The 24461-nt window shown below is 48.5% G+C and overlaps 1 protein-coding gene across 2 annotated transcripts in view; it reads left to right on the plus strand.

Moving 5' to 3' along the window:
* Nucleotides 1-246: 246 nt before the first annotated feature.
* RAVER2 (ribonucleoprotein, PTB binding 2) overlaps nt 247-24461 on the plus strand; it is a 56646-nt gene continuing 32431 nt past the window's right edge. For both annotated transcript variants that reach the window (XM_086617597.1, XM_086617596.1), the window contains exons 1-2: nt 247-420; nt 12150-12216. In XM_086617597.1, the coding sequence (XP_086473723.1) occupies nt 247-420; nt 12150-12216 (241 nt within the window). The remainder of the gene's footprint in view (nt 421-12149; nt 12217-24461) is intronic.

Consider the following 24461-nt stretch of genomic DNA (forward strand, 5'->3'; position numbering starts at 1 on the left):
TCGCCGCCCGACGCCCTTCCTCGCACCACCGAGCTCCTCCCGCACCCCGCGCACCTCAGCCCCCGCGGCGAGGGGCAGCGAGGCGGCGGCACTGCGCGGGGCGGGCCGGGGGCGTGGAGCGCGGCGGGGCCCGGCGCAACTCCCCGCGCCCCGCCGCCGGGCCGGGCCGGACCGCGCCCCGCGGGCTCCCCCGCCGCCCGCCCACCGCCGCGGCGTCCCCCCGCGCCGCCCCGCTCGCTCTGCAAGATGGCGGCAGCAGCCGAGCGCGGCGCGGACCTGCCCGCGGAGCCGCCGCGGGGGGCTCGGCTGGCGCCGCTGGGCCCCGAGGAGGTGGCGAGGCGGCTGGCGAGCACTCGCCGGGAGCTGAGCAACAGGCGCAAGATCCTGCTGAGGAACCTGCCGGCCGAGAGCAGCAGCCAGGTACGGCCGCCGCCTCCCCTCAGCGCAGCGGCGGCGTGGCGCGCTCCCGCCGGCGCCTCGGGCGGGCCGTGCCCGGGGGCGGAGGGGCCCGTCCCGCGGCGAGGGAGCTGCCGGGTGCCCCGGGGGAGCCGCTCCGCAGCGCCGGCGTGAGGGCGGTGCGGGGCTGCGCGGCGGCCCGCGTTTGCCCTCGTCCCCGAGGGAGTTGGGGGGATGCAGCTTCCCTTCCTCCGCGCCGCGGGTCCGCCCGGGCTTCTCCTCCCGACGCCTTCTTTGGCGGATGGCTTTGTTGCCGCCGGTAGCCTGCGGAGAGCGGCTCCAGCGCGTCCTCCCTTCGGCGGGAACTGTCGCCCTCGCCGGGCTGGCAGGGCACGGCTCGCCGGCGGCTGCGCTGGGAGCCGGGCTCGGGCCGCTGAGCGTGCGGGAGCGACCGCCGTGCCGGGACGGGCCCGGGGGGGCGGGAGGGGCAGCGCGGTGCGCGGGTCGGCGGGGCCGGTGGCCGCGCTCACGGCCCGCGGGCGGCCGTTCCTCACGGAGCGGCGGCCCCGCTGTTCCCGCTGCACCGGGGCGGCTTTGCGGTCCTGCAGCACACCCGGCTGCTGTGTAAAAGCAACGCTCGGAAGCTTCAAGCCTGTTTTTGTTGTTTTTATTTTGTTTTGTTTTGTTTTTCCCGGAGGTGAGCCACGCGTAGTCAGTGAAAGTGTTTTTCCGCGATCTGTTGGTGGTTTAGGAAAATTCCGCTCAAATGACTGCAGTTCGGAGGAGAAAATCGGTGAACTCTTAAACCTGATGCATGTGAGTCAGATTTTGAGGTGGTTTAGTTGCACAGTCACTTACCAGATCTTGACCAGCTCCAAGTATTCAACTTGATGCACCATTATTAAAAAAAAAAAAAGTAATTACAGCTTTTGTTCTAGACCTCTCCTGTGTCTCTTCCCCTCTCTTTCCAAAGCACAGGCAGTTTTACTACCTGCGGGTAAGTGCAGCATGTGAAGACTATTATTTTCTCCATACCTCGGGTAGAAAGAGCCCATTCATTTTGGAGAGAATCTTTCAGCGATCGGTGAAACTTGATCCGGAGTAAAGAGCTTTCTTGCCACCGCGCTTCTTGATATTTTGTTCTGACGTGCATGGTGCCTTTCGGTCTGTTTGGCCGTGCCGTAGTGTGACTGTAGGTAGTTAGAGGTTTAGATAGGACATTTTTGCTGTTATCCTCATCAATAGCAAACTCACAACTTGGAAAACCCTGCTAATCTTCATCGTCTCTTCAAGAAGCTGTGACGTGTGACTGTGTTGACAGAGAGGGCTTACTGGAGTATCACAAGGTGCTTGCTGCGGGTAGCTGGGACAGGGTCACTTTGTCCGACACTCCAACAGTTGTGTTACTTGCTTCTGTTGCACACAGCCAGTACTTCACAAATTCACGTGTGGACTGCTTAAAAGCATGTCTCACCTCTATGGAAGCCATCAACTTCGGCGTTGCTTGGTCAAGCGAAGAATGCTACCGGGAAATAGCAGTGTGAAGGTCAAATGTGGCAGCCACACAGTATTTTGGAAGTTTGCCGTTTTGTTTTGATGACTTAGAAATAGCACTTAGATGCCTTTTTCTCCATGTATAAGGTTCTAACGTTCACTTGTTGCTAGGCTAGAACAGTACCACCATGTACAGATCCTAAAATACGGTTTCAAAAGATGTCACTTTAATTTTTAACGTCATTGAGCTATTGATGTTGGCATGTAAAGGCAGAATAGTTGTCCTATAGAGAGAAAAATTCTGTCCTGGAGCAGTTTTGGAAAGGAGAGGTATGTTTTTGGTCAGACACGTTAAGTATACCTGTGTATTTGGCTGTCATACGTTTCTAAAAATTACTGTGAAACATAACATTTCTTATTTCAAGTTAACAGCCTTGGTAAACACTGTGCAGAGGTGTTCTGTCTGCTGTTTTGTTCTTGAAATGATTGGTTAGCCAAGTAAAATCAGATAAACTATCACTAACCCGGCCAGTTTATTTGCCATCAAGAAAGAGATGAACATCATTAAGATGCAGCCAAGTCTTCCAGAATAGGTTTTAATAAATGCAATTATTCATCTGTAATCATTGGGATGTTGGTTTTGCTGTCATTTGTTGTTATTATGTGAAGAGTGAGGCCAAGATGTACTGAAATAGTTTTCAAGTGAGAAATGGCTCTTCTGCTGATACAGATTGGAGGAAATGTCCAGTTTTGTCAGAAGGTTCGTAATTTTCAAAATGAAAACAACTCCATTTTTTTTGCAGATGAAATTACGTAACGAACATTTTCCTCTGCCAGTTATAGCTACATATTAACTTTTTTTATTTATTATTGTACTTCTAATCTTCTGTTACCTTTGGAGTTCCACCTGCGTTAAACCGAATTTAAAAAAAATGAAATTACTCTTAAGGCCACAGAACGTACCTTAGCCATGAAGTTTCTGAACCAGAAACAGAGTACCACAGGTTTGTAGTCTTAGAAACCAAACAAACAGAGAGATCTTGAAGCGTCAGAAGCGTTCAGCACTTTAGGTGCTGGGTGGCTATTGTTAAGGGGCAAAGGTTGCCCACGTTTGAATCTTGGCAAGTGGGATTTCTCTCTAAATGCATTTGGCAACATCTGTGTTGCTAAGGAAATCCAGAGCCTGTTTTCAGGAGGAAGAGCGGCCTGAAGAAAGCACTTTGCAGTCTGTCACACCAAGTCAGTCAGCATTCCCTTATGAGCTTTTTTCATTGAGTGTCAGTGTGAAACAAATCCAAAGGGGGAACAAACAAAGTCAAAATTATGTCAAGGAGATCATTTCTGCCTGGGGCTTTATAGCTCAACCTGCAAATATGCACGTGTAGGATTAGTGTTTCTTCAAGCAGTTCTCTCGCTACAGCTGTGGAGAAAGGAAATTTTGTGGCAGATCTGCAGTAAAGATTTTTATTAATACCTTCATTTACCTTCATTAATACCTTCTTCATAAAGATTTTTATTAATACCTTTTATTAGTACCTTAATGACCTAAAAATGGACATACGCTGGTGCTGTGACCTCTCTAAATCTTGAGATGAAGCACTACTGGTATCTGCAGAGCTATATTTTTGTTACCTTTTAGATTGCTGAACCTATAAAATTAGATAGAAGTGCACTTGTTACTGCTCTTACTGACTCCTGTTAGTTGGGTCAGTGTGTGAGTAAAACAGCTTACCAGATCGAGTCCGGTCTTAACTAGTGTCATGTTTTCCCTCAGCCTGATGTTTTCCTATCATTGTAGCTATATGTGAGCTATATTAAAAATCTGCTCAGTATTTTGTTCTGTTTAGAAGACGTTCCTTCTCTGCTCAATCTGACCTTCGTGCTGTGAAGCTCTGGGAGAGGTGCGATCTGGTAACACACCGTGCACTGAGATTATGGGACCCTGAGGTGTTATTTTGAATGTGATTCAGATTTTGAGGTAATACTGTAGCAGTGGCTACTGTCTTTGAAAGAGGATTGAGCACCAAGTGTGGACCAGACTGCACGGAGGCTCACGACAGCCCTTCCTGCTTCTCCACGGAGCTTCGCTGCTCGCATCAAGAACGACGCACTGCGTACCAGCCTGCACGTGCAGGATGTGCTCTCCAGAGCAGTGATCCTCTCTCCTCCTGCAGCCTTTGCAGAACATTTTTATCAGCACCTTCACTGTTCTTGAAGGCAGAGTGTCTGTTTGCTGCTCAGTTGTCAGGTCAGACGGTTCTGTACTGACCTGTCGCAGGGAGGTCTTCCAGAGTTGCCAGTTAGTTCCCCGTATCCATCCTCGTCTGATTCCTCCAGCACAGTACTTGCAGTTCTTCTTACAATAGTGAGGAATTGTCATCTGCTCTTACCAAAGTAATCATTCGATGCCCTTGTTAGGATGAAAGGCCATAAGCAGCATCCAAGGAATCCTAGAAGGACAATGGTATGTGATGTTTTACAGTAAGACGGGCAAGATTGTCCCATGAATGTCAGGTGGTGGGTCTGTTCTTCTTAGCATTAAATACCCTCTGATGCGGTGTTGTGGTAAGACTGGTGCTTGTATCCAGAATCTTTGCAAAGAGACTTAAAGGTGAGCTTGGCTGTAGTCATTCATTTTATTCTGGTCAGTGCTTGGCAGTGAATCAGCAATCTCTTGGTTGGATGTCTCTTGCGATTGCCTCGTTACGCGACCGTCTCCCTCAACTGTCATCTCCGATGAATCAGCTAATCCGTTTCAATAGCAAGGAGCACAGTCCCGTACGATGTGGAAAGAGGGGTGTTCAAAGGCATGCATTGCAAATTGAAGGTCCTTGGAACCTTCACAAAAGCTCTCCGAGTGCTCCGGGAGGCAGGAGGACTGCCGCGGGCAGAGGGAAGGAAGGAAACAGTAAGTTCTCTCCTTTATTGGTAAAAAGATGCCGAGAACTTCAGGATGACCAGAGTGTAAGTGAAGTTGTACCTGACTAAATGGGAGGTTTTATTTTGCTGGAGTGTTGTTTGACAACTCAGCTTCTGTTTTGTTTTTTGTGATTACCCCAGTGGATTAGAAGAATTGTTTTTAGTTTCCCCCAAGCATTGTTTTTCCACTGTTAGTGGTTCCTTATTTATGTCTGATTAACTTCCATAGGCGCCGTGGCTCATAACTGTGACGTAATCAGCTACCCTGGCATACCAGCTTGTATCCCATGGAGTTGCTGGTAGGAAGAATAGACTTTGGGTTATCCTTCTTGCTCATCATTACTGAGATTTGTAGCAAAAAAATCTCCAGTCGTTACTGGTAACGTTAGCTGACCAACGAGGGCTCTTCCCTTTTTGATTCCCCTCTTTGCAGCTGAGGAGCTGGGGAAGGTGCACTTGCTTTTCACCAGTTTTTTCTGTGCTTGATTATCTTTATCTGCCACCATATTACATTCCCATTTCTGCTTTTCTTTAACATCTGAGGGTAGAAAATAAATCTTACGGAGGGGATGTTCTACTTTAATGTAGGACATAAAGTAGGGCTGATTAATTATTTTAATACCCTGTAGTAGTTCTTTGGCATGACAGAATCTAAAGAAAGATGAAACATTTAGGTGTTGATAAGAAACTGGTGCAGTCCACCCGGGATGGGGATTTATTTTGTGTTCTGGGACCTGATGTACCCGTCCAGTTTTTTTTTACTGATGTCTGTTCCTGATCAAAAGACAAATCACTACTTGGCATGATGCTATTTCTGGTGGGGTTGTTTTGGGTTTGGTGTTTTTTTCCTTCTTTCTCCCTGGGTTAGCCACAATTTTTCCTTGTTCCTTTTTGATCAAGAGTCTTTAATGAACTGTGATGATTCGAGGAAGTGCTCTCTCACAATCTGTTGGATGCCAGACGTTTAAGTAGAAGGGGCCTTTTGTCTTTTAGTTAGTCCTCCGTCACACTGACTGAGCATGAAAGATGTACTTGCAGTAGAGTGAGTAGCTCTCATGTCTTAGGATGTACATGCTTTTTTATTTTCTTTATTGCTTTTCTTTTGCTTTGTGCTCTTGCTCTCTCATGTTACCTCTTCTGTGTCTTTTTCATCTTTCGTTTAGGTTGCAGACTGCCCAGTATACCCAGGATGATGAAATTAATTTCCAGTCTCATAGTGTTCCTCTTATCAACACACTGATACGTCTCTGGAAGATCAGAATAATATGTTTTTTATTCCATGTCCATCATAAGTTTATTGAGAAACTGTTGTTCTTCTGCCTTCACATTTTCTTATATTACTTATGAAGATCTTCGGAGGGTACAATCATAGAAAAGCGAGAGTCAGTTCTCCAACAAAAAGGTTCACCCCAAATGCAGTTTATGGCCTAGTATCACAGGCTTGATTTTATTTCAAGTTTTACAGTTTGGGACTGTTTGTGGAAGTGAAGAGGGAATGTGCTGAGCAAAAGCTTTAGGGCACACCTCAGTACTCACTGGTCCTGGATGCCCGGGCAGGCAGACACCTGCTACTCGTCTTAGACTTGACCCTACAGCCACTGCTCATCCAAGAACTTTCTTTAACAGAGCATTGAAAAAAGCTGGAAAATTTCTCAGTGAGGAAAGCATACTGTACAGTATGGTGAGCCCAAGCTTTGCTTGAAATTGTGTTTCTTAGGAGCAAGGGAGGATTTTGTAATGTTTATAAATATGTAAAGGGTGACTGTCAGGAGGATGGAGCCAGGCACTTCTCAGTGGCATCCAATGATAGGACAAGGGGAAATGGATATAAGCTGGAACATAGGAGGTTCTGCTTAAACATGAGGAAGAACTTCTTCCCAGTAAGGGGAATAGAACACTGGAACAGGCTGCCCAGAGAGGTTGTGGAGTCTCCTTCTCTGGAGATGTTCCAAACCCGCCTGGACGCGTTCTTGTGTGATCTGATCTAGGTGGTCCTGCCCCAGCAGGGGGATTGGACTAGATGATCCTTTGAGGTCCCTTCCAAGCCCTGACATTCTGTGATTCTGTGATTTATCTGGCAGTTGATGCCTCGTTGGTGAAAATTTGAGGACCTCCTACCTCTGTGGTTATTAGTAGACAGGAGATGTTTAAAACTGCACTTGTGCTTTGTTATCTAAGCCTCTTGTTGGTGCTATGTACCCGACCTTTTACTCTCCAGTAGGGTCTCTGAGATGATCCCTCAGTAACAGATGATGATTTTAACCCGTGTTGACATTGTCTTGCTTGCTCCCTTTCTTTTTTTCTTTTTTTTTTTTTTTTTTAATTTTTTTTTCACGGCAGACTTTTTTTTTAATATATCTGCAGTGAAAACCAAGTGTCATGTCACGGACTGAAAGACTGAGTGTTCTAAAATTCGGGTTAAATGAACACCTCATTATATCATATGTAAATGTAAAGCCTTTTCCTGAGAAGTCCTCCTTTTTTTCCTGCTCTGCCTGCACAAATGAAAACAAAGTCTTTTTTAGTTATGACTTAAAACTCCTTGCTTAGCCCAATATGTTATTTAGTTTGACTACTTAAAACATTGATTCCTGTTTCAAGAAGGTGTGTGTGAAGTTTAGGCCTCCAGCTACTTACTGAGAGCCAAGTTATGGACCGGGCTTGCACAGTGTTTATATTGGAAACAGCACGAAAGCTTACTGTAGAAATCTGGCCAGGCACCATTATAGTTGTTAAATATTTTTGTTGTCAGAATAACATAATTCACTATTACATTTAGAGAGAGAAAAATACATGGTTTTAGGGTGCCATAGGCTTTATACACCTGGTTTATTGTTCCGGGTGGTGACTGAGTATTTCTTGCATGTTTCTTTTCTTGCACTGTGAGATCCTGGGTGTGAAAAGCTGACTTTATTTGAAATAATACATTGAGCTTTACTAATTGGATAAATAGGGAAAACGTGCCTGTTACTGAGTCCCTTTCTTGTTTGCATTTAGAAAAAAAATGCGATAATGAAGCATAAAGACAGATCCTCTCTAAGGCAGGCATTCTTTCCATTTGAGAGATGCAAATTTCAAATTGATAGTATCTGGTAAAAACTCATGTTGACAGTTTTTCTACCCAAGACAAGACAGAACAGGCCAAGAATTGAAGCATTTAAAGACCACATTTCTTATAGTAGTAAATAACACGTTTTTAAAGAATATTCAGTCTGTATTTAGCAGTGGTTTCTCTTAAACTCCCTTTAATACCTTTAGTTTTGCTTTTTCTGCCAATTTTAAAGTATGAACTGATTATTTGCTAGTTAAGATTTTAATTTTTACTGATGATAAGATTAGCTAGCTTTCCAAGTTTGAAGGTTTGAGGGGCTGTGTAGTAGCCAAGCATTATTGGTTGCATTTTTGTTCCAAGATGTTTAGTTCGAGCTGCTGGCATGGGCCATGTGTTTATGCGACTGAGCAAGCACTCTGCTCCTCTGCCTTCCTGCGGTACGTGTTGTCCTTGCCTTGCCCAGGGACACATACCCTGTGCCCTGCCTGGCGGGCACTTTGCTTGGGTACAACACACCTCGGTGCCCGAGAGCCCGTGCTGAGTTTTCCATCTGGTTCCAGAGCTGGCTATGAGTCGATCCTGGGAGCGCAATAATTAAGGGCCAAGGTACGGATACGCACCACTATAACCAGTGTTTGTGTTGGAAACTTGGTGGGATCCATGACTGCCAGCTAGTTTTATAGCTGCTTGCAATTTTTATTGTCAAAATACTATCATGTAGCCTGACGTTCAGTGCGTGACTCTGGTGGCAGCTGGACCTTCCGCATGGTAGTGGATGTTGTCGTTTTGTTTAGGCTTAATGTGATGTAGTTAGATTAGGATTATTGTGATTGTCAGTCACTTTTTTTAAGACTGGTAGATTCATTCATTTTTAACAGAGGAAAAAATCCTTTAGGAGAAGCAGTTTTGTAAACGTTACGTGGAAAAAATTACTAAGAGTGGCCAGGCTTGGTCAACAGACAGTTTGTATGTGGATATTGAGAGCGTGGGCCAAGTGCTGGTAGCTGGGGGTGGAAGCAACTGGTCGTGTCCAGTACCACCACTGGGTTTGTTACTAGTGCTTTGCTAAACCTCACGGGATAAGCGGTGAGTGCCTGCTGCCTTTCCCACGTGGCTGCCCGGCAGAAGGCAGTGCCATGGGAAGGCCAACACGGGGCGGGCGGAAGGTTTTCCTGCTGCAGAGTGTGGGTGGGTGGGGGCTGACGGCTTCTCTGCGGGTGCGTGCAGTGGGGGGTAGGTCCTGGCGTGGGGAGGGGGCTGGGGGTGCAGAGGCCCTTTGGGTGCCGTGAGCCGTCAGGCTGCCAGGAGGTTGGGAACGGGGAAGGAGCCGCTGCTGTTTGTTTCTGCTGTGCTCAGGGAAACAGCCCTGTGCTTACATTCCTCCCAAGTTAACAGGGTCGCACCAGAGAACATACCTGACTTGGACCACCCGCTTCTCCTCCCAGAGTAAACACTCCTTCCTGGCCCAAATACCACCTAACTGCTTACACCAAAGGGACCAACTCCGTTCAGTGCCGTTGGTGCGTAGCTGAACCTGGTTGGGAACAGTGGGTAAAGAGTTTTCCTTGCTTTTCCCGACAGTTCTGCTCTGAGCTGTTGGGAATAAAAACTGTTAACAACATGGAGATGGTTGTAGTGTTCCTTCTTTCCTAACGGACTTAAGTGTGGGAAGGTGGTAAAGGTTAAAGTTTAGAGAAGTGCCCAAATTCAAAAGCCGGCTTAGTACTTCTGAAAATATTGTGAAGAAATAATCATAGAATCATAGAATGGTTTGAGTTGGAAGGGACCTCAAAGATCATCCAGTTCCAACCCCCCTGCCATGGGCAGGGACACCCTCCACTACACCAGGTTGCCCAAAGCCCCATCCAACCTGGCCTGGAACACCTCCAGGGATGGGGCAGCCACAGCTTCTCTGGGCAACCCTTTCCAGTGCCTCACCACCCTCAGAGGGAAAAATTTCTTCCTTAGATCTCATCTAAATCTCCCCTCTTTCAGTTTAAAGCCATTGTCCCTTGTCCTATCAGTGCACACTCTTGTCCAAAGTCCCTCTCCTGCTTTCCTGTAGCCCCTTTAAGTACTGGAAGGCTGCTATAAGATGACCCTGGAGCCTTCTCTTCTCCAGGCTGAACAGCCCCAACTCTCTCAGCCTGTCTCCATAGCAGAGGTGCTTCAGCCCTCGGATCATCTTTGTGGCCTCCTCTGGACCTGCTCCAGCAGATGCATGTCTTTCTTGTGTTGGGGACTCCAGAGCTGAATGCAGGATTCCAGGTGGGATCTCGAGAGCAGAGCAGAGGGGCAGAATCACCTCCCTCGACCTGCTGGCCACGCTGCTTTCGATAATCAAAAATACACACACACAGTTCCCCCAGTGAAGGGCTCAGCCCTGCCGGGGGGGCCATGAGAGCACAAGGACAAGCACCTTCTGGGAAGAGCCCGTTGCAACAACCTGGGGAAATCAGTGTTAAGATCTTTACGAAAATTACTTTGCTTGAATTAGGTTTCATTTTAAATCTTCCTTATGTTCTCATCATTTTTTCACAAGACCTCATGATTATCCCTTGAGGATACGTCCACTACAGGCTATTTTCCATCTCAGTTACAGACAGTTACTGGGAAATCATGTGGAATCATCTGATTCACAGACGACTTTCAAAAGAGTGTTCAGAGCTGTTTGAAATAATATTTCCAGCTGCTTAATCTCCGTATAAAACCAAAAAAGAGTAACAAGAGTAAATTATTTTACTCTTCTAAAATAATATATGAAATAAAAAAGGTAAATGTGTCCCCCTTTTTCGAAGTGGGGGGGCAGTGACTCTAACTTCTTTAGAGTCTTCAGTGCCACAGTACAGCTGAGCTGTACAAAGCTGTGCAGAAAGTGTCTTCTCACTCTCTTGTGATTTAGATTTCCCACCATCTAATTCTTGTTAGAGGGGTGTCCACAGTCAAATCATAGAATCACAGAACGGTTTGGGTTGGAAGGGACCTCAAAGATCATCCAGTTTCAGCCCCCCTGCCATGGGCAGGGACACCCTCCACTACACCAGGTTGCACAAAACCTCATCCAGCCTGGCCTTGAGCACACACAAATCACCTACCTGACCTGAATCTTTGAATTGTGCCTGGCACCTTTGGCTTTTCAGAAACCACAGCCGTATCATAACCGATGAGAGGATGGCTGGTAGCTGGAGAAACGCTGCCATATTTTATTAATGCAGTATCTGACAGCTGTTAACTAGCGAAACTGGAGATTGTTGTTCGCTTGACTAAAAGGTATGCACCTGATACCAGTCACAGAGACCCAGTTAACCTCCGGGCTTTATATCTTGAATTAGCAAACTGGCAAGTGGACTGGGCTACTGGAAATTGTCTGCAGTTAGCCTTTCAGACAAAGTTGGTTGATTCTTTTGCTTACTCAGATGGTCTTTCGCTATCGTGTACGGCGAATATGCGCCAAGTAAAAGAATACGTATATCCATGTTTCTTCTTGGCAATGATTAGTGTTCATCTCTGCGTTCTCACCACTGATCACAGTAGTTCGTGGCGTTTGTGGGGCGTATGCTTATGTCTTGTTGGGGACTAGCTGTAGCAAACTGGTACGCACCTCTTAAACTTGCTCTTACCCCACCCCACCCACACCCCTGTTCTCTCCCCATTAATTAGTGGGAGCAAATAATGCTCTGGGGATTGAGTCTTCGTTGAGCATCTGTGCAGTAATTGATAGAGGATACTTTCCAGGGGGTATTCTGGGCACAATTATCTGCTGGTTGAAAGAATATTCATTATTAAAAGAATGAAAATGTGTTGTAGTGAACTTGAGCAGTTGCAGGAAACTAAAGCAGCTGTTGTGTTTTATGACAGCGTTGCCTGCCCTCGGTAAACTGCGTGATGCGATGTTGCCAGTGTTTCTTGTCTGCGTGATATTTTAGCTATGTTAGCTGCACTTTGGAGAAATCGTGGGGCTTCTGCTATTTAATGACCTGTGATGTTATTCGTCTTTATCACAAGACAGTCAACAGGACACCCTGTTGTGCTTATGAGACTTTATATAATGGAAAGTAAATTAATCAAATTCAGTAAGCCAGTTTTTTGTATGAGAGAAAAACATTGCTGCAGTAGTATAACCAGGCCTTTTAAAAACAAATATTTGGTAGTGTTTCTATGGTGAGATTTTCTGTTTGTTGGGAAAGATTTTTGTTTGGTTTGTTTTTTTTTAAATGAAGATGAATTTATACACTTATTTGATCTGGTGAATTATTTTTCTGATGTTACTTGTACTTTTCTCTTTCAGGAAATCCACGACTTATTTAAAGATTATGAAATCAAGTATTGTTATGTGGACAGAAATAAAAGAACAGGTAAGAACTTAAAATCGTCCAGTGCCAGAGGTTTCAATTCTGTGATGAAACTAGTGAGGAACATCATCTGCCATGTATGAAGTCATCAACTTCTCCACCGTTACATAGCTTGATTGTCCCTCGGTGCCTTTTTTGTCTGCATGGTTTGTCACCTTCTACTGAAGCCAGTGGAGACTTGGAAACTACTGATGTGTCAGCCAGGAGTAAGTTGGTCCACTGTGGTATCTCTCAGGTGTCTTCCCTTAGTGAGCGACTCTTTCAGACAAAGCTGACCTCAACTGTGTGATTTCCTGAAAAACTAGTCCTGAGGCCTGTCTTAAGGCAAACCACATGTGCCTGTGACTGGATCAGAGGAAAATGTAGGTAGCTCCAGATGCATTTGTGTTAGGTAACGTAAACCAGAAACGAAATATTAAAGGAATACTTAAATCTTTGCAGGAAATGTCCTGAATTAAATCCTGAATTATTTCTGGTCTTCCATTTACAAATTAATTCTCTAATTAGGGGATTCGTGGATTTTTAGTGCTTGTGAGGTACAGAAATGAAAAAATATTTCTCTACACATTCCTGTCATCATAGAATCATAGAATCATAGATGGTTTGGGTTGGAAGGGACCTCAAAGATCATCCAGTTCCAACTCCCCTGCCATGGGCAGGGACACCCTCCACTACACCAGGTTGCCCAAAGCCCCATCCAACCTGGCCTTGAACACTGCCAGGGATGGGGCAGCCACAGCTTCTCTGGGCAACCTGTTCCAGTGCCTCACCACTGTCATTGTAAAAAATTTCTTCCTTAGATCTAATCGAAATCTCCCCTCTTTCAGTTTAAAGCCATTGTCCCTTGTCCTATCAGTACACACTCTTGTCCAAAGTCCCTCTCCAGCTTTCCTGTAGGCCCCCTTTAGGTACCGGAAGGCTGCAATAAGATCACCCCGGAGCCTTCTCTTCTCCAGGCTGAACAGCCCCAACTCTCCCAGCCTGTCCTTCCAAATCTCCACAGGTCCCCCAGCCTGGGCTATCTCCTGAGGCAAGCGTGGTTACCAGGACAAAATCTTAATGTGGTAGTTGTAATAGATCTCTGTCAGGATTTTGTGAGGATAATGGTGTCCTGCCTGGTGACACCTGCCTCTAAGGAGCAAAAATTTGTGCTTTAACGTCCCTTTATCTTGCAAATTTGATTTCTGAATATGGGAGAAGGCCAATTTGTGTGTGAGCTACTCTAGTCTGCTATCTAACAACAGACTGAACGTCGTCCAGTGTGATGGGAAATATTTGAAAATACTTGGAAAAAGTAAGAGAATGATGATTTTTTTCATTTAATCTAGACACTGTCTTATATAACTGTTTTTTTACTGTGGATTTATTTGTGTTGTTTTTAGAATGTATCCATATGTGTATCTTTGCATATACATAGAGATATATATATGTAGTACTTTGCTTAATTTTTCCATGTTTTCCTGCATGCCTTTGCAAATTTTCATGACTGGAATATGCTGTAGGTGGTTTATTTTTTCTTGGCTTCTCATTTGGATAGATAAAATTACTCTGTATTCATAAAGGCTTTAAATCTGTGTTCTAAGTCCCTCATGTCACAGATTTTCCGATGTTACCGTACAGTCCGCAAAGTTCCTGAGCCTCTCAGCTCTTCCTGTTCACGTTCTTGATATTGCAGATTATTTTTGATGTTAATAGTTTCGCTGTGCAAAAAGCAAAAGTTCTGCTAGTGGTTGTCACTGTATTTATTGTGTCTTGTCCAAATAAGTACTGACACCAAAGAACAGTCCATGGACATACATATTATAATGTGAACTATTTCTATAGGGAACTCCATTCGTAGTGAGATTTTTGTGGGTTTTTGTTTGTTGTTTGTTTGTTTTTTTTCTTAGATACATTTAATGATTTTTTTACTTCAGTGGACATAATTGGAAATTTGTAGAGCTCTATAGATGTTTCCAGTTATATCTTCTAAAATTCTTCTGAGTAAAACCAATGTTCTTTCCAGCTGCTTGCGGGACCGTGATACGGTACAGAGGTGGTAGGTGTTGCGGCTCTCAGTTTGTCCATAGCTGCATGCCTGTGGGACCTGGATGTGGGCAGCTTCTGGCTGTCTGTAAGATGACAAAGGAGTACAGATGCAGTGAGTGTTACGGAAGTCCCTTTATCCACGGCTTCAGGTTCCTAACAGGTAGTTCTGGGACCATGACATGGTACAGAGGTAGTGGGTGTTGCGGCGTAGCCTTTCTCCATGGCTATGGGCACCTTCTGGATGCCTCTGGGATCTGAATGGGGTAGATGTCAGGTGGGTGGTGCAGCTCTGCCTCGACCCACAAGTGTGAGAGCTTTCTGACTGACTGTAGGATGATGACAGGGTACACCTAGGAGGAGTGTAGCGGAGCTTCTAAGTCTATACTCGCCCAACTCCTCGTCTGCCAGTCCAGGCTGGTGAGGTGGTTCTTATACCCTTCAGGGGCCACTGTGTTACTGATCTGTTTCTGACATGGACCACATGGAGCAGCGTGCTGGCATGACAGGACCATGAAATCTTAAGAGCTGAAGTCAGGACGTGATTTGGTAACAATTCCTAAGCTAGCCAGGGGAGAAGTTTTTGGAGCTCTGTTTGTCCATGACTTTGGAAAGGTCCTTGCAAGACCACGATGGGGTAGAGGCCAGGGCTGTCTTCTCGGTCCTGTACAGCATCGTGAGCTCTTCGTCCAAGTGAGAAGGTGGGAGATCAGCCACGGTCTGGTTGCATCCCTTTGCAGGATTCTGGCGGTAATCCTCAGGAGAAGCAACAAAAGAGAAGTCAACTTCCGTGTCTGTGGGCAGCCCCAGCCCCCTTGCCTTGTGCTCCGTTCCGGCTCCTCTCAGCCCTCGCTCGCCTGCCTCCTCGTCTGGCAGTCTGGGCTGGCACAGCCCTATTGATACCCTTCTGGGACCCGCCGTGCCACCAAACCCTTTCTGAAGTGGACCACTACGAGAAGCCGGCTGATTAGGACGTGGTGATGACATCTCCGGGGCTGGTGCTTGGAGCTGGTGCTGCATCCAAGTGATGTGTCTTTTCTAGCAGTCAAATGAGAAGATAGAATTAAATAAACAGTCAGACTAACTAGAAAAGAAGAGTTGGCACTGCTGGGGAAGGAAACGAAGTAGATGTAGGAGCAAGGTCAAGAAGAGCATCTCAATAAAGGTTAGAAGAGAAATTTAAAAGCAGCAGGTACTGCCCACTGCCTGTTTTAAAGGTTTGGGTGGTACTTGCTACTGAGATTTGTGGGTTTGAAGGCTACTGTGGATGAAAGGCACTTGTTGAGTTTCCTGAGGGTGATCTTCCACAGCTTTTGCACTGGAGACATGTCCCAGTGCTGACCCTGCGTCCATGGGTGGCTGGCGATGGCGGGGCTATCTCTGGGTGAAATGAGAGACTTAGGTGTCCCTTTGTCTGAAATGAAGCAAAGATGTTGGAGAGGTGAGATTGTCCATGGCTGTGTGTTCCTCCCAGTGTGCTGTGGGCCCAAGTTGCCTGTGTTCCCTGCAAGACCAGGATGGGGTAGAGGCCAGGGCTGTCTTATCTGTCCTGCAGAGCATTGAGCGCTCTCAGTCTCAGTGACGAGGTAAGAGATCAGCCACGGTCTGGTTGCGTCCCTTGGCAGGATTTTGGCTGTAATCCTCAGGAGAAGCAACAAAAGGGAAGTCAACCTCCATGTCTGTGGGCAGCCCCAGCCCCCTTGCCTTGTGCTCCGTTCCGGCTCCTCTCAGCCCTCGCTCGCCTGCCTCCTCGTCTGGCAGTCTGGGCTGGCACAGCCCTATTGATACCCTTCTGGGACCCGCCGTGCCACCGACCCCTTTCTGAAGTGGACCACTGTGAGCAGTCTGCTGATTAGGACGTGGTGATGACATCTCCGGGGCTGGTGCTTGGAGCTGGTGCTGCATCCACGTGATACTGGTTTTCCAGCAGCTGAGTGAGAAGATAGAATTAAATAAACAGTCAGAGTAACTAGAAAAGAAGAGTTGGCACTGCTGGGGAAGGAAATGAAGTAGGTGTAGGAGCAAGGTCAAGAAGAGCGTCTCAGTAAAGGTTAGAAGAGGACTTTTAAAAGCATCAGGTCCTGCCCGCTGCCTGTTTCAAAGGTTTGGGTGGTACTTGTTACTGAGATTTGTGGGTTTGAAGGCTATTGTGGACGAAAGGTTCTTGTTGAGTTTCCTGAGGGTGATCTTTCACCAGTTTTGTGCTGGAGACATGTCCCAGTGCTGACCCTGTGTCCCTGAGTGGCTGGCGATGGCAGGGGTGTCTCTGGGTGAAAATAGAGACTTAGGTGTCTCTTTGTCTGAAACGAAGCAAAGATATTTGAGAGGTGAGATTGTCCATGGTTCCTCCCGGTGTGCTGTGGGCCCAAGCTGCCTGTGTTCCCTGCAAGACCAGGATGGGGTAGAGGCCAGGGCTGTCTTATCTGTCCTGTAGAGCGTTGAGGCTCTCCAGTGGAATGTCGAGGTGGGAGATCAGCCACGGTCTGGTTGCGTCCCTTTGCAGGATTCTGGCTCTAAACCTCAGGAGAAGCAACAAAAGAGAAGTCACCCTCCATGTCTGAGGTCAGCCCCAGCCCCATTGCCTTGTGCTCCGTTCCGGCTCCTCTCAGCCCTCGCTCGTCTGGCAGTCTGGGCTGGCACAGCACTACATATACCCTTCTGGGACCTGCCGTGCCACCGACCCTGTTCTGAAGTGGACCAATAGGAGCGCTCTTCCCATTTGACATGGCTATGACATCACCAGGGGGTCGCTTGGAGCTGGTGCTGCATCCAAGTGATGCCTCATTTCCAGCAGTCCAATGAGAAGATACAATAAACAGATGAACTAAAAACCAAGAGTTGGCAATGCTGGGGACGGAAATGAAGTAGGTGTAGGAGCAATGACAAGAAGAGCATTTCAATAAAAGTTAGAAGAGAACTAAAAGCATCAGGTCCTGCCCGCTGCCTGTTTCAAAGTTTTGGGTGGTACTTGCTACTGAGATTTGTGGGTTTGAAGGCTATTGTGGACGAAAGGCACTTGTTGAGTTTCCTGAGGGTAACCGTTCAACGGTTTTGCGCTGGAGACATGTCCCAGTGCTGACCCTGGGTCCATGAGGGGTGGCGATGCGGGGGCTATCTCTGGGTGAAATGAGAGACTTAGGTGTCTCTTTGTCTGAAATGAAGCGAAGATGTTGGAGAGGTGAGATTGTCCATGGCTGTGTGTTCCTCCCAGTGTGCTGTGTGCCCAAGTTGCCTGTGTTCCCTGCAAGACCAGGATGGGGTGGAGGCCAGGGCTGTCTTATCTGTCCTGTAGAGCGTTGAGGCTCTCCAGTGGAATGTCGAGGTGGGAGATCAGCCACGGTCTGGTTGCGTCCCTTTGCAGGATTCTGGCGGTAATCCTCAGGAGAAGCAACAAAAGAGAAGTCAACTTCCGTGTCTGTGGGCAGCCCCAGCCCCCTTGCCTTGTGCTCCGTTCCGGCTCCTCTCAGCCCTCGCTCGCCTGCCTCCTCGTCTGGCAGTCTGGGCTGGCACAGCCCTATTTATACCCTTCTGGGACCCGCCATGTCACCAACCCCTTTCTCAAGTGGACCACTACGAGCCGTCTGCCAGCTGGGACATGGCGATGACGTCTCCAGCGCTGGTGCTTGGAGCTGGTGCTGCATCCAAGTGACGTGTCTTTTCTAGCAGTCAAATGAGAAGATAGAATTAAATAAACAGTCAGAGTAACTAGAAAAGAAGAGTTGGCACTACTGGGGAAGGAAACGAAGTAGATGTAGGAGCAATGTCAAGAAGAGCGTCTCAGTAAAGGTTAGAAGAGGACTTTTAAAAGCAGCAGGTCCTGCCTACTGCCTGTTTCAAAGGTTTGGGTGGTACTTGTTACTGAGATTTGTGGGTTTGAAGGCTATTGTGGACGAAAGGTTCTTGTTGAGTTTCCTGAGGGTGATCTTTCACCAGTTTTGCGCTGGAGACATGTCCCAGTGCTGACCCTGTGTCTCTGAGTGGCTGGCGATGGCGGGGGTATCTCTGGGTGAAAATAGAGACTTAGGTGTCTCTTTGTCTGAAACGAAGCAAAGATATTTGAGATGTGAGATTGTCCATGGTTCCTCCCAGTGTGCTGTGGGCCCAAGCTGCCTGTGTTCCCTGCAAGACCAGGATGGGGTAGAGGCCAGGGCTGTCTTATCTATCCTGTAGAGCGTTGAGGCTCTCCAGTGGAATGTCGAGGTGGGAGATCAGCCACGGTCTGGTTGCATCCCTTTGCAGGATTCTAGCGGTAATCCTCAGGAGAAGCAACAAAAGAGAAGTCACCCTCCATGTCTGAGGTCAGCCCCAGCCCCCTTGCCTTGTGCTCCGTTCCGGCCCCTCTCAGCCCTCGCTCGTCTGGCAGTCTGGGCTGGCACAGCCCTACATATACCCTTCTGGGACCTGCCGTGTCACCGACCCTGTTCTGAAGTGGACCAATAGGAGCGCTCTTCCCATTTTGACATGGCTATGACATCACCAGGGGGTCGCTTGGAGCTGGTGCTGCATCCAAGTAATGCCTCATTTCCAGCAGTCCAATGAGAAGATACAATAAACAGATGAACTAAAAAACAAGAGTTGGCAATGCTGGGGACGGAAATGAAGTAGGTGTAGGAGCAATGACAAGAAGAGCATTTCAATAAAGGTTAGAAGAGAACTAAAAGCATCAGGTCCTGCCCGCTGCCTGTTTCAAAGTTTTGGGTGGTACTTGCTACTGAGATTTGTGGGTTTGAAGGCTATTGTGGATGAAAGGCACTTGTTGAGTTTCCTGAGGGTAACCGTTCAACGGTTTTGCGCTGGAGACATGTCCCAGTGCTGACCCTGGGTCCATGAGGGGTGGCGATGCGGGGGCTATCTCTGGGTGAAATGAGAGACTTAGGTGTCTCTTTGTCTGAAATGAAGCGAAGATGTTGGAGAGGTGAGATTGTCCATGGCTGTGTGTTCCTCCCAGTGTGCTGTGGGCTCAAGTTGCCTGTGTTCCCTGCAAGACCAGGATGGGGTGGAGGCCAGGGCTGTCTTATCTGTCCTGTAGAGCGTTGAGGCTCTCCAGTGGAATGTCGAGGTGGGAGATCAGCCACGGTCTGGTTGCGTCCCTTTGCAGGATTCTGGCTCTAAACCTCAGGAGAAGCAACAAAAGGGAAGTCAACCTCCATGTCTGAGGTCAGCCCCAGCCCCCTTGCCTTGTGCTCCGTTCCGGCTCCTCTCAGCCCTCGCTCGCCTGCCTCCTCGTCTGGCAGTCTGGGCTGGCACAGCCCTATTGATACCCTTCTGGGACCCGCCGTGCCACCGACCCCTTTCTGAAGTGGACCACTGTGAGCAGTCTGCTGATTAGGACGTGGTGATGACATCTCCGGGGCTGGTGCTTGGAGCTGGTGCTGCATCCACGTGATACTGGTTTTCCAGCAGCTGAGTGAGAAGATAGAATTAAATAAACAGTCAGAGTAACTAGAAAAGAAGAGTTGGCACTGCTGGGGAAGTAAACGAAGTAGATGTAGGAGCAAGGTCAAGAAGAGCGTCTCAGTAAAGGTTAGAAGAGGACTTTTAAAAGCAGCAGGACCTGCCCACTGCCTGTTTCAAAGGTTTGGGTGGTACTTGTTACTGAGATATGTGGGTTTGAAGGCTATTGTGGACGAAAGGTTCTTGTTGAGTTTCCTGAGGGTGATCTTTCACCAGTTTTGCGCTGGAGACATGTCCCAGTGCTGACCCTGTGTCCCTGAGTGGCTGGCGATGGCGGGGGTATCTCTGGGTGAAAATAGAGACTTAGGTGTCTCTTTGTCTGAAACGAAGCAAAGATATTTGAGAGGTGAGATTGTCCATGGTTCCTCCCGGTGTGCTGTGGGCCCAAGTTGCCTGTGTTCCCTGCAAGACCAGGATGGGGTAGAGGCCAGGGCTGTCTTATCTATCCTGTAGAGCGTTGAGGCTCTCCAGTGGAATGTCGAGGTGGGAGATCAGCCACGGTCTGGTTGCATCCCTTTGCAGGGTTCTAGCGGTAATCCTCAGGAGAAGCAACGAAAGAGAAGTCAACTTCCGTGTCTGTGGGCAGCCCCAGCCCCCTTGCCTTGTGCTCCGTTCCGGCTCCTCTCAGCCCTCGCTCGTCTGGCAGTCTGGGCTGGCACAGCCCTACATATACCCTTCTGGGACCCGCCGTGCCACCGACCCTGTTCTGAAGTGGACCAATAGGAGCGCTCTTCCCATTTTGACATGGCTATGACATCACCAGGGAGTCGCTTGGAGCTGGTGCTGCATCCAAGTGATGCCTCATTTCCAGCAGTCCAATGAGAAGATACAATAAACAGATGAACTAAAAAACAAGAGTTGGCAATGCTGGGGACGGAAATGAAGTAGGTGTAGGAGCAATGACAAGAAGAGCATTTCAATAAAGGTTAGAAGAGAACTAAAAGCATCAGGTCCTGCCGGCTGCCTGTTTCAAAGTTTTGGGTGGTACTTGCTACTGAGATTTGTGGGTTTGAAGGCTATTGTGGACGAAAGGCACTTGTTGAGTTTCCTGAGGGTAACCGTTCAACGGTTTTGCGCTGGAGACATGTCCCAGTGCTGACCCTGGGTCCATGAGGGGTGGCGATGCGGGGGCTATCTCTGGGTGAAATGAGAGACTTAGGTGTCTCTTTGTCTGAAATGAAGCGAAGATGTTGGAGAGGTGAGATTGTCCATGGCTGTGTGTTCCTCCCAGTGTGCTGTGGGCCCAAGTTGCCTGTGTTCCCTGCAAGACCAGGATGGGGTAGAGGCCAGGGCTGTCTTATCTGTCCTGTAGAGCGTTGAGGCTCTCCAGTGGAATGTCGAGGTGGGAGATCAGCCACGGTCTGGTTGCGTCCCTTTGCAGGATTCTGGCTCTAAACCTCAGGAGAAGCAACAAAAGAGAAGTCAACTTCCGTGTCTGTGGGCAGCCCCAGCCCCCTTGCCTTGTGCTCCGTTCCGGCTCCTCTCAGCCCTCGCTCGCCTGCCTCCTCGTCTGGCAGTCTGGGCTGGCACAGCCCTATTGATACCCTTCTGGGACCCGCCGTGCCACCAAACCCTTTCTGAAGTGGACCACTACGAGAAGCCTGCTGATTAGGACGTGGTGATGACATCTCCGAGGCTGGTGCTTGGAGCTGGTGCTGCATCCAAGTGATGTGTCTTTTCTAGCAGTCAAATGAGAAGATAGAATTAAATAAACAGTCAGACTAACTAGAAAAGAAGAGTTGGCACTGCTGGGGAAGGAAACGAAGTAGATGTAGGAGCAATGTCAAGAAGAGCATCTCAATGAAGGTCAGAAGAGAACTAAAAGCAGGAGGTCCACCAAGTTTGTGGAACTCCATTTGCCTGTGACTTTGAGAAGTTCCCTGCAAGACCGGGATGGAGTAGATGCCAGGGCTGCCTTCTCTGTCCTGTAGAGCGTTGAGAGCTCTCTGTCTGAGAGACGAGGAGAGAGATCAGCCAGGGTCTGGTTGCATCCCTTTGCAGGATTCTGGCGGTAATCCTCAGGAGAAGCAACAAAAGAGAAGTCAACTTCCGTGTCTGTGGGCAGCCCCAGCCCCCTTGCCTTGTGCTCCGTTCCGGCTCCTCTCAGCCCTCGCTCGCCTGCCTCCTCGTCTGGCAGTCTGGGCTGGCACAGCCCTATTGATACCCTTCTGGGACCCGCCGTGTCACCAACCCCTTTCTGAAGTGGACCACTACGAGCCATCTGCCAGCTGGGACATGGCGATGACGTCTCCAGCGCTGGTGCTTGGAGCTGGTGCTGCATCCAAGTGATGTGTCTTTTCTAGCAGTCAAATGAGAAGATAGAATTAAATAAACAGTCAGACTAACTAGAAAAGAAGAGTTGGCACTGCTGGGGAAGGAAACGAAGTAGATGTAGGAGCAAGGTCAAGAAGAGCGTCTCAGTAAAGGTTAGAAGAGGACTTTTAAAAGCAGCAGGTCCTGCCCACTGCCTGTTTCAAAGGTTTGGGTGGTACTTGTTACTGAGATTTGTGGGTTTGAAGGCTATTGTGGACGAAAGGTTCTTGTTGAGTTTCCTGAGGGTGATCTTTCACCAGTTTTGCGCTGGAGACATGTCCCAGTGCTGACCCTGTGTCCCTGAGTGGCTGGCGATGGCGGGGGTATTTCTGGGTGAAAATAGAGACTTAGGTGTCTCTTTGTCTGAAACGAAGCAAAGATATTTGAGAGGTGAGATTGTCCATGGTTCCTCCCAGTGTGCTGTGGTCCCAAGCTGCCTGTGTTCCCTGCAAGACCAGGATGGGGTAGAGGCCAGGGCTGTCTTATCTGTCCTGTAGAGCGTTGAGGCTCTCCAGTGGAATGTCGAGGTGGGAGATCAGCCACGGTCTGGTTGCATCCCTTTGCAGGATTCTGGCGGTAATCCTCAGGAGAAGCAACAAAAGAGAAGTCAACTTCCGTGTCTGTGGGCAGCCCCAGCCCCCTTGCCTTGTGCTCCGTTCCGGCTCCTCTCAGCCCTCGCTCGTCTGGCAGTCTGGGCTGGCACAGCCCTACATATACCCTTCTGGGACCCGCCGTGCCACCGACCCTGTTCTGAAGTGGACCAATAGGAGCGCTCTTCCCATTTTGACATGGCTATGACATCACCAGGGGGTCGCTTGGAGCTGGTGCTGCATCCAAGTGATGCCTCATTTCCAGCAGTCCAATGAGAAGATACAATAAACAGATGAACTAAAAAACAAGAGTTGGCAATGCTGGGGATGGAAATGAAGTAGGTGTAGGAGCAATGACAAGAAGAGCATTTCAATAAGGGTTAGAAGAGAACTAAAAGCATCAGGTCCTGCCCGCTGCCTGTTTCAAAGTTTTGGGTGGTACTTGCTACTGAGATTTGTGGGTTTGAAGGCTATTGTGGACGAAAGGCACTTGTTGAGTTTCCTGAGGGTAACCGTTCAACGGTTTTGCGCTGGAGACATGTCCCAGTGCTGACCCTGGGTCCATGAGGGGTGGCGATGCGGGGGCTATCTCTGGGTGAAATGAGAGACTTAGGTGTCTCTTTGTCTGAAATGAAGCGAAGATGTTGGAGAGGTGAGATTGTCCATGGCTGTGTGTTCCTCCCAGTGTGCTGTGGGCCCAAGTTGCCTGTGTTCCCTGCAAGACCAGGATGGGGTAGAGGCCAGGGCTGTCTTATCTGTCCTGTAGAGCGTTGAGGCTCTCCAGTGGAATGTCGAGGTGGGAGATCAGCCACGGTCTGGTTGCGTCCCTTTGCAGGATTCTGGCTCTAAACCTCAGGAGAAGCAACAAAAGAGAAGTCAACTTCCGTGTCTGTGGGCAGCCCCAGCCCCCTTGCCTTGTGCTCCGTTCCGGCTCCTCTCAGCCCTCGCTCGCCTGCCTCCTCGTCTGGCAGTCTGGGCTGGCACAGCCCTATTGATACCCTTCTGGGACCCGCCGTGCCACCAAACCCTTTCTGAAGTGGACCACTACGAGAAGCCTGCTGATTAGGACGTGGTGATGACATCTCCGAGGCTGGTGCTTGGAGCTGGTGCTGCATCCAAGTGATGTGTCTTTTCTAGCAGTCAAATGAGAAGATAGAATTAAATAAACAGTCAGACTAACTAGAAAAGAAGAGTTGGCACTGCTGGGGAAGGAAACGAAGTAGATGTAGGAGCAATGTCAAGAAGAGCATCTCAATGAAGGTCAGAAGAGAACTAAAAGCAGGAGGTCCACCAAGTTTGTGGAACTCCATTTGCCTGTGACTTTGAGAAGTTCCCTGCAAGACCGGGATGGAGTAGATGCCAGGGCTGCCTTCTCTGTCCTGTAGAGCGTTGAGAGCTCTCTGTCTGAGAGACGAGGAGAGAGATCAGCCAGGGTCTGGTTGCATCCCTTTGCAGGATTCTGGCGGTAATCCTCAGGAGAAGCAACAAAAGAGAAGTCAACTTCCGTGTCTGTGAGCAGCCCCAGCCCCCTTGCCTTGTGCTCCGTTCCGGCTCCTCTCAGCCCTCGCTCGCCTGCCTCCTCGTCTGGCAGTCTGGGCTGGCACAGCCCTATTGATACCCTTCTGGGACCCGCCGTGTCACCAACCCCTTTCTCAAGTGGACCACTACGAGCCATCTGCCAGCTGGGACATGGCGATGACGTCTCCAGCGCTGGTGCTTGGAGCTGGTGCTGCATCCAAGTGATGTGTCTTTTCTAGCAGTCAAATGAGAAGATAGAATTAAATAAACAGTCAGACTAACTAGAAAAGAAGAGTTGGCACTGCTGGGGAAGGAAACGAAGTAGATGTAGGAGCAAGGTCAAGAAGA

This window comes from Tauraco erythrolophus, chromosome 10 (assembly GCF_009769465.1).
Source record: "Tauraco erythrolophus isolate bTauEry1 chromosome 10, bTauEry1.pri, whole genome shotgun sequence".
Classification (NCBI taxonomy): Eukaryota; Metazoa; Chordata; class Aves; order Musophagiformes; family Musophagidae; genus Tauraco; species Tauraco erythrolophus.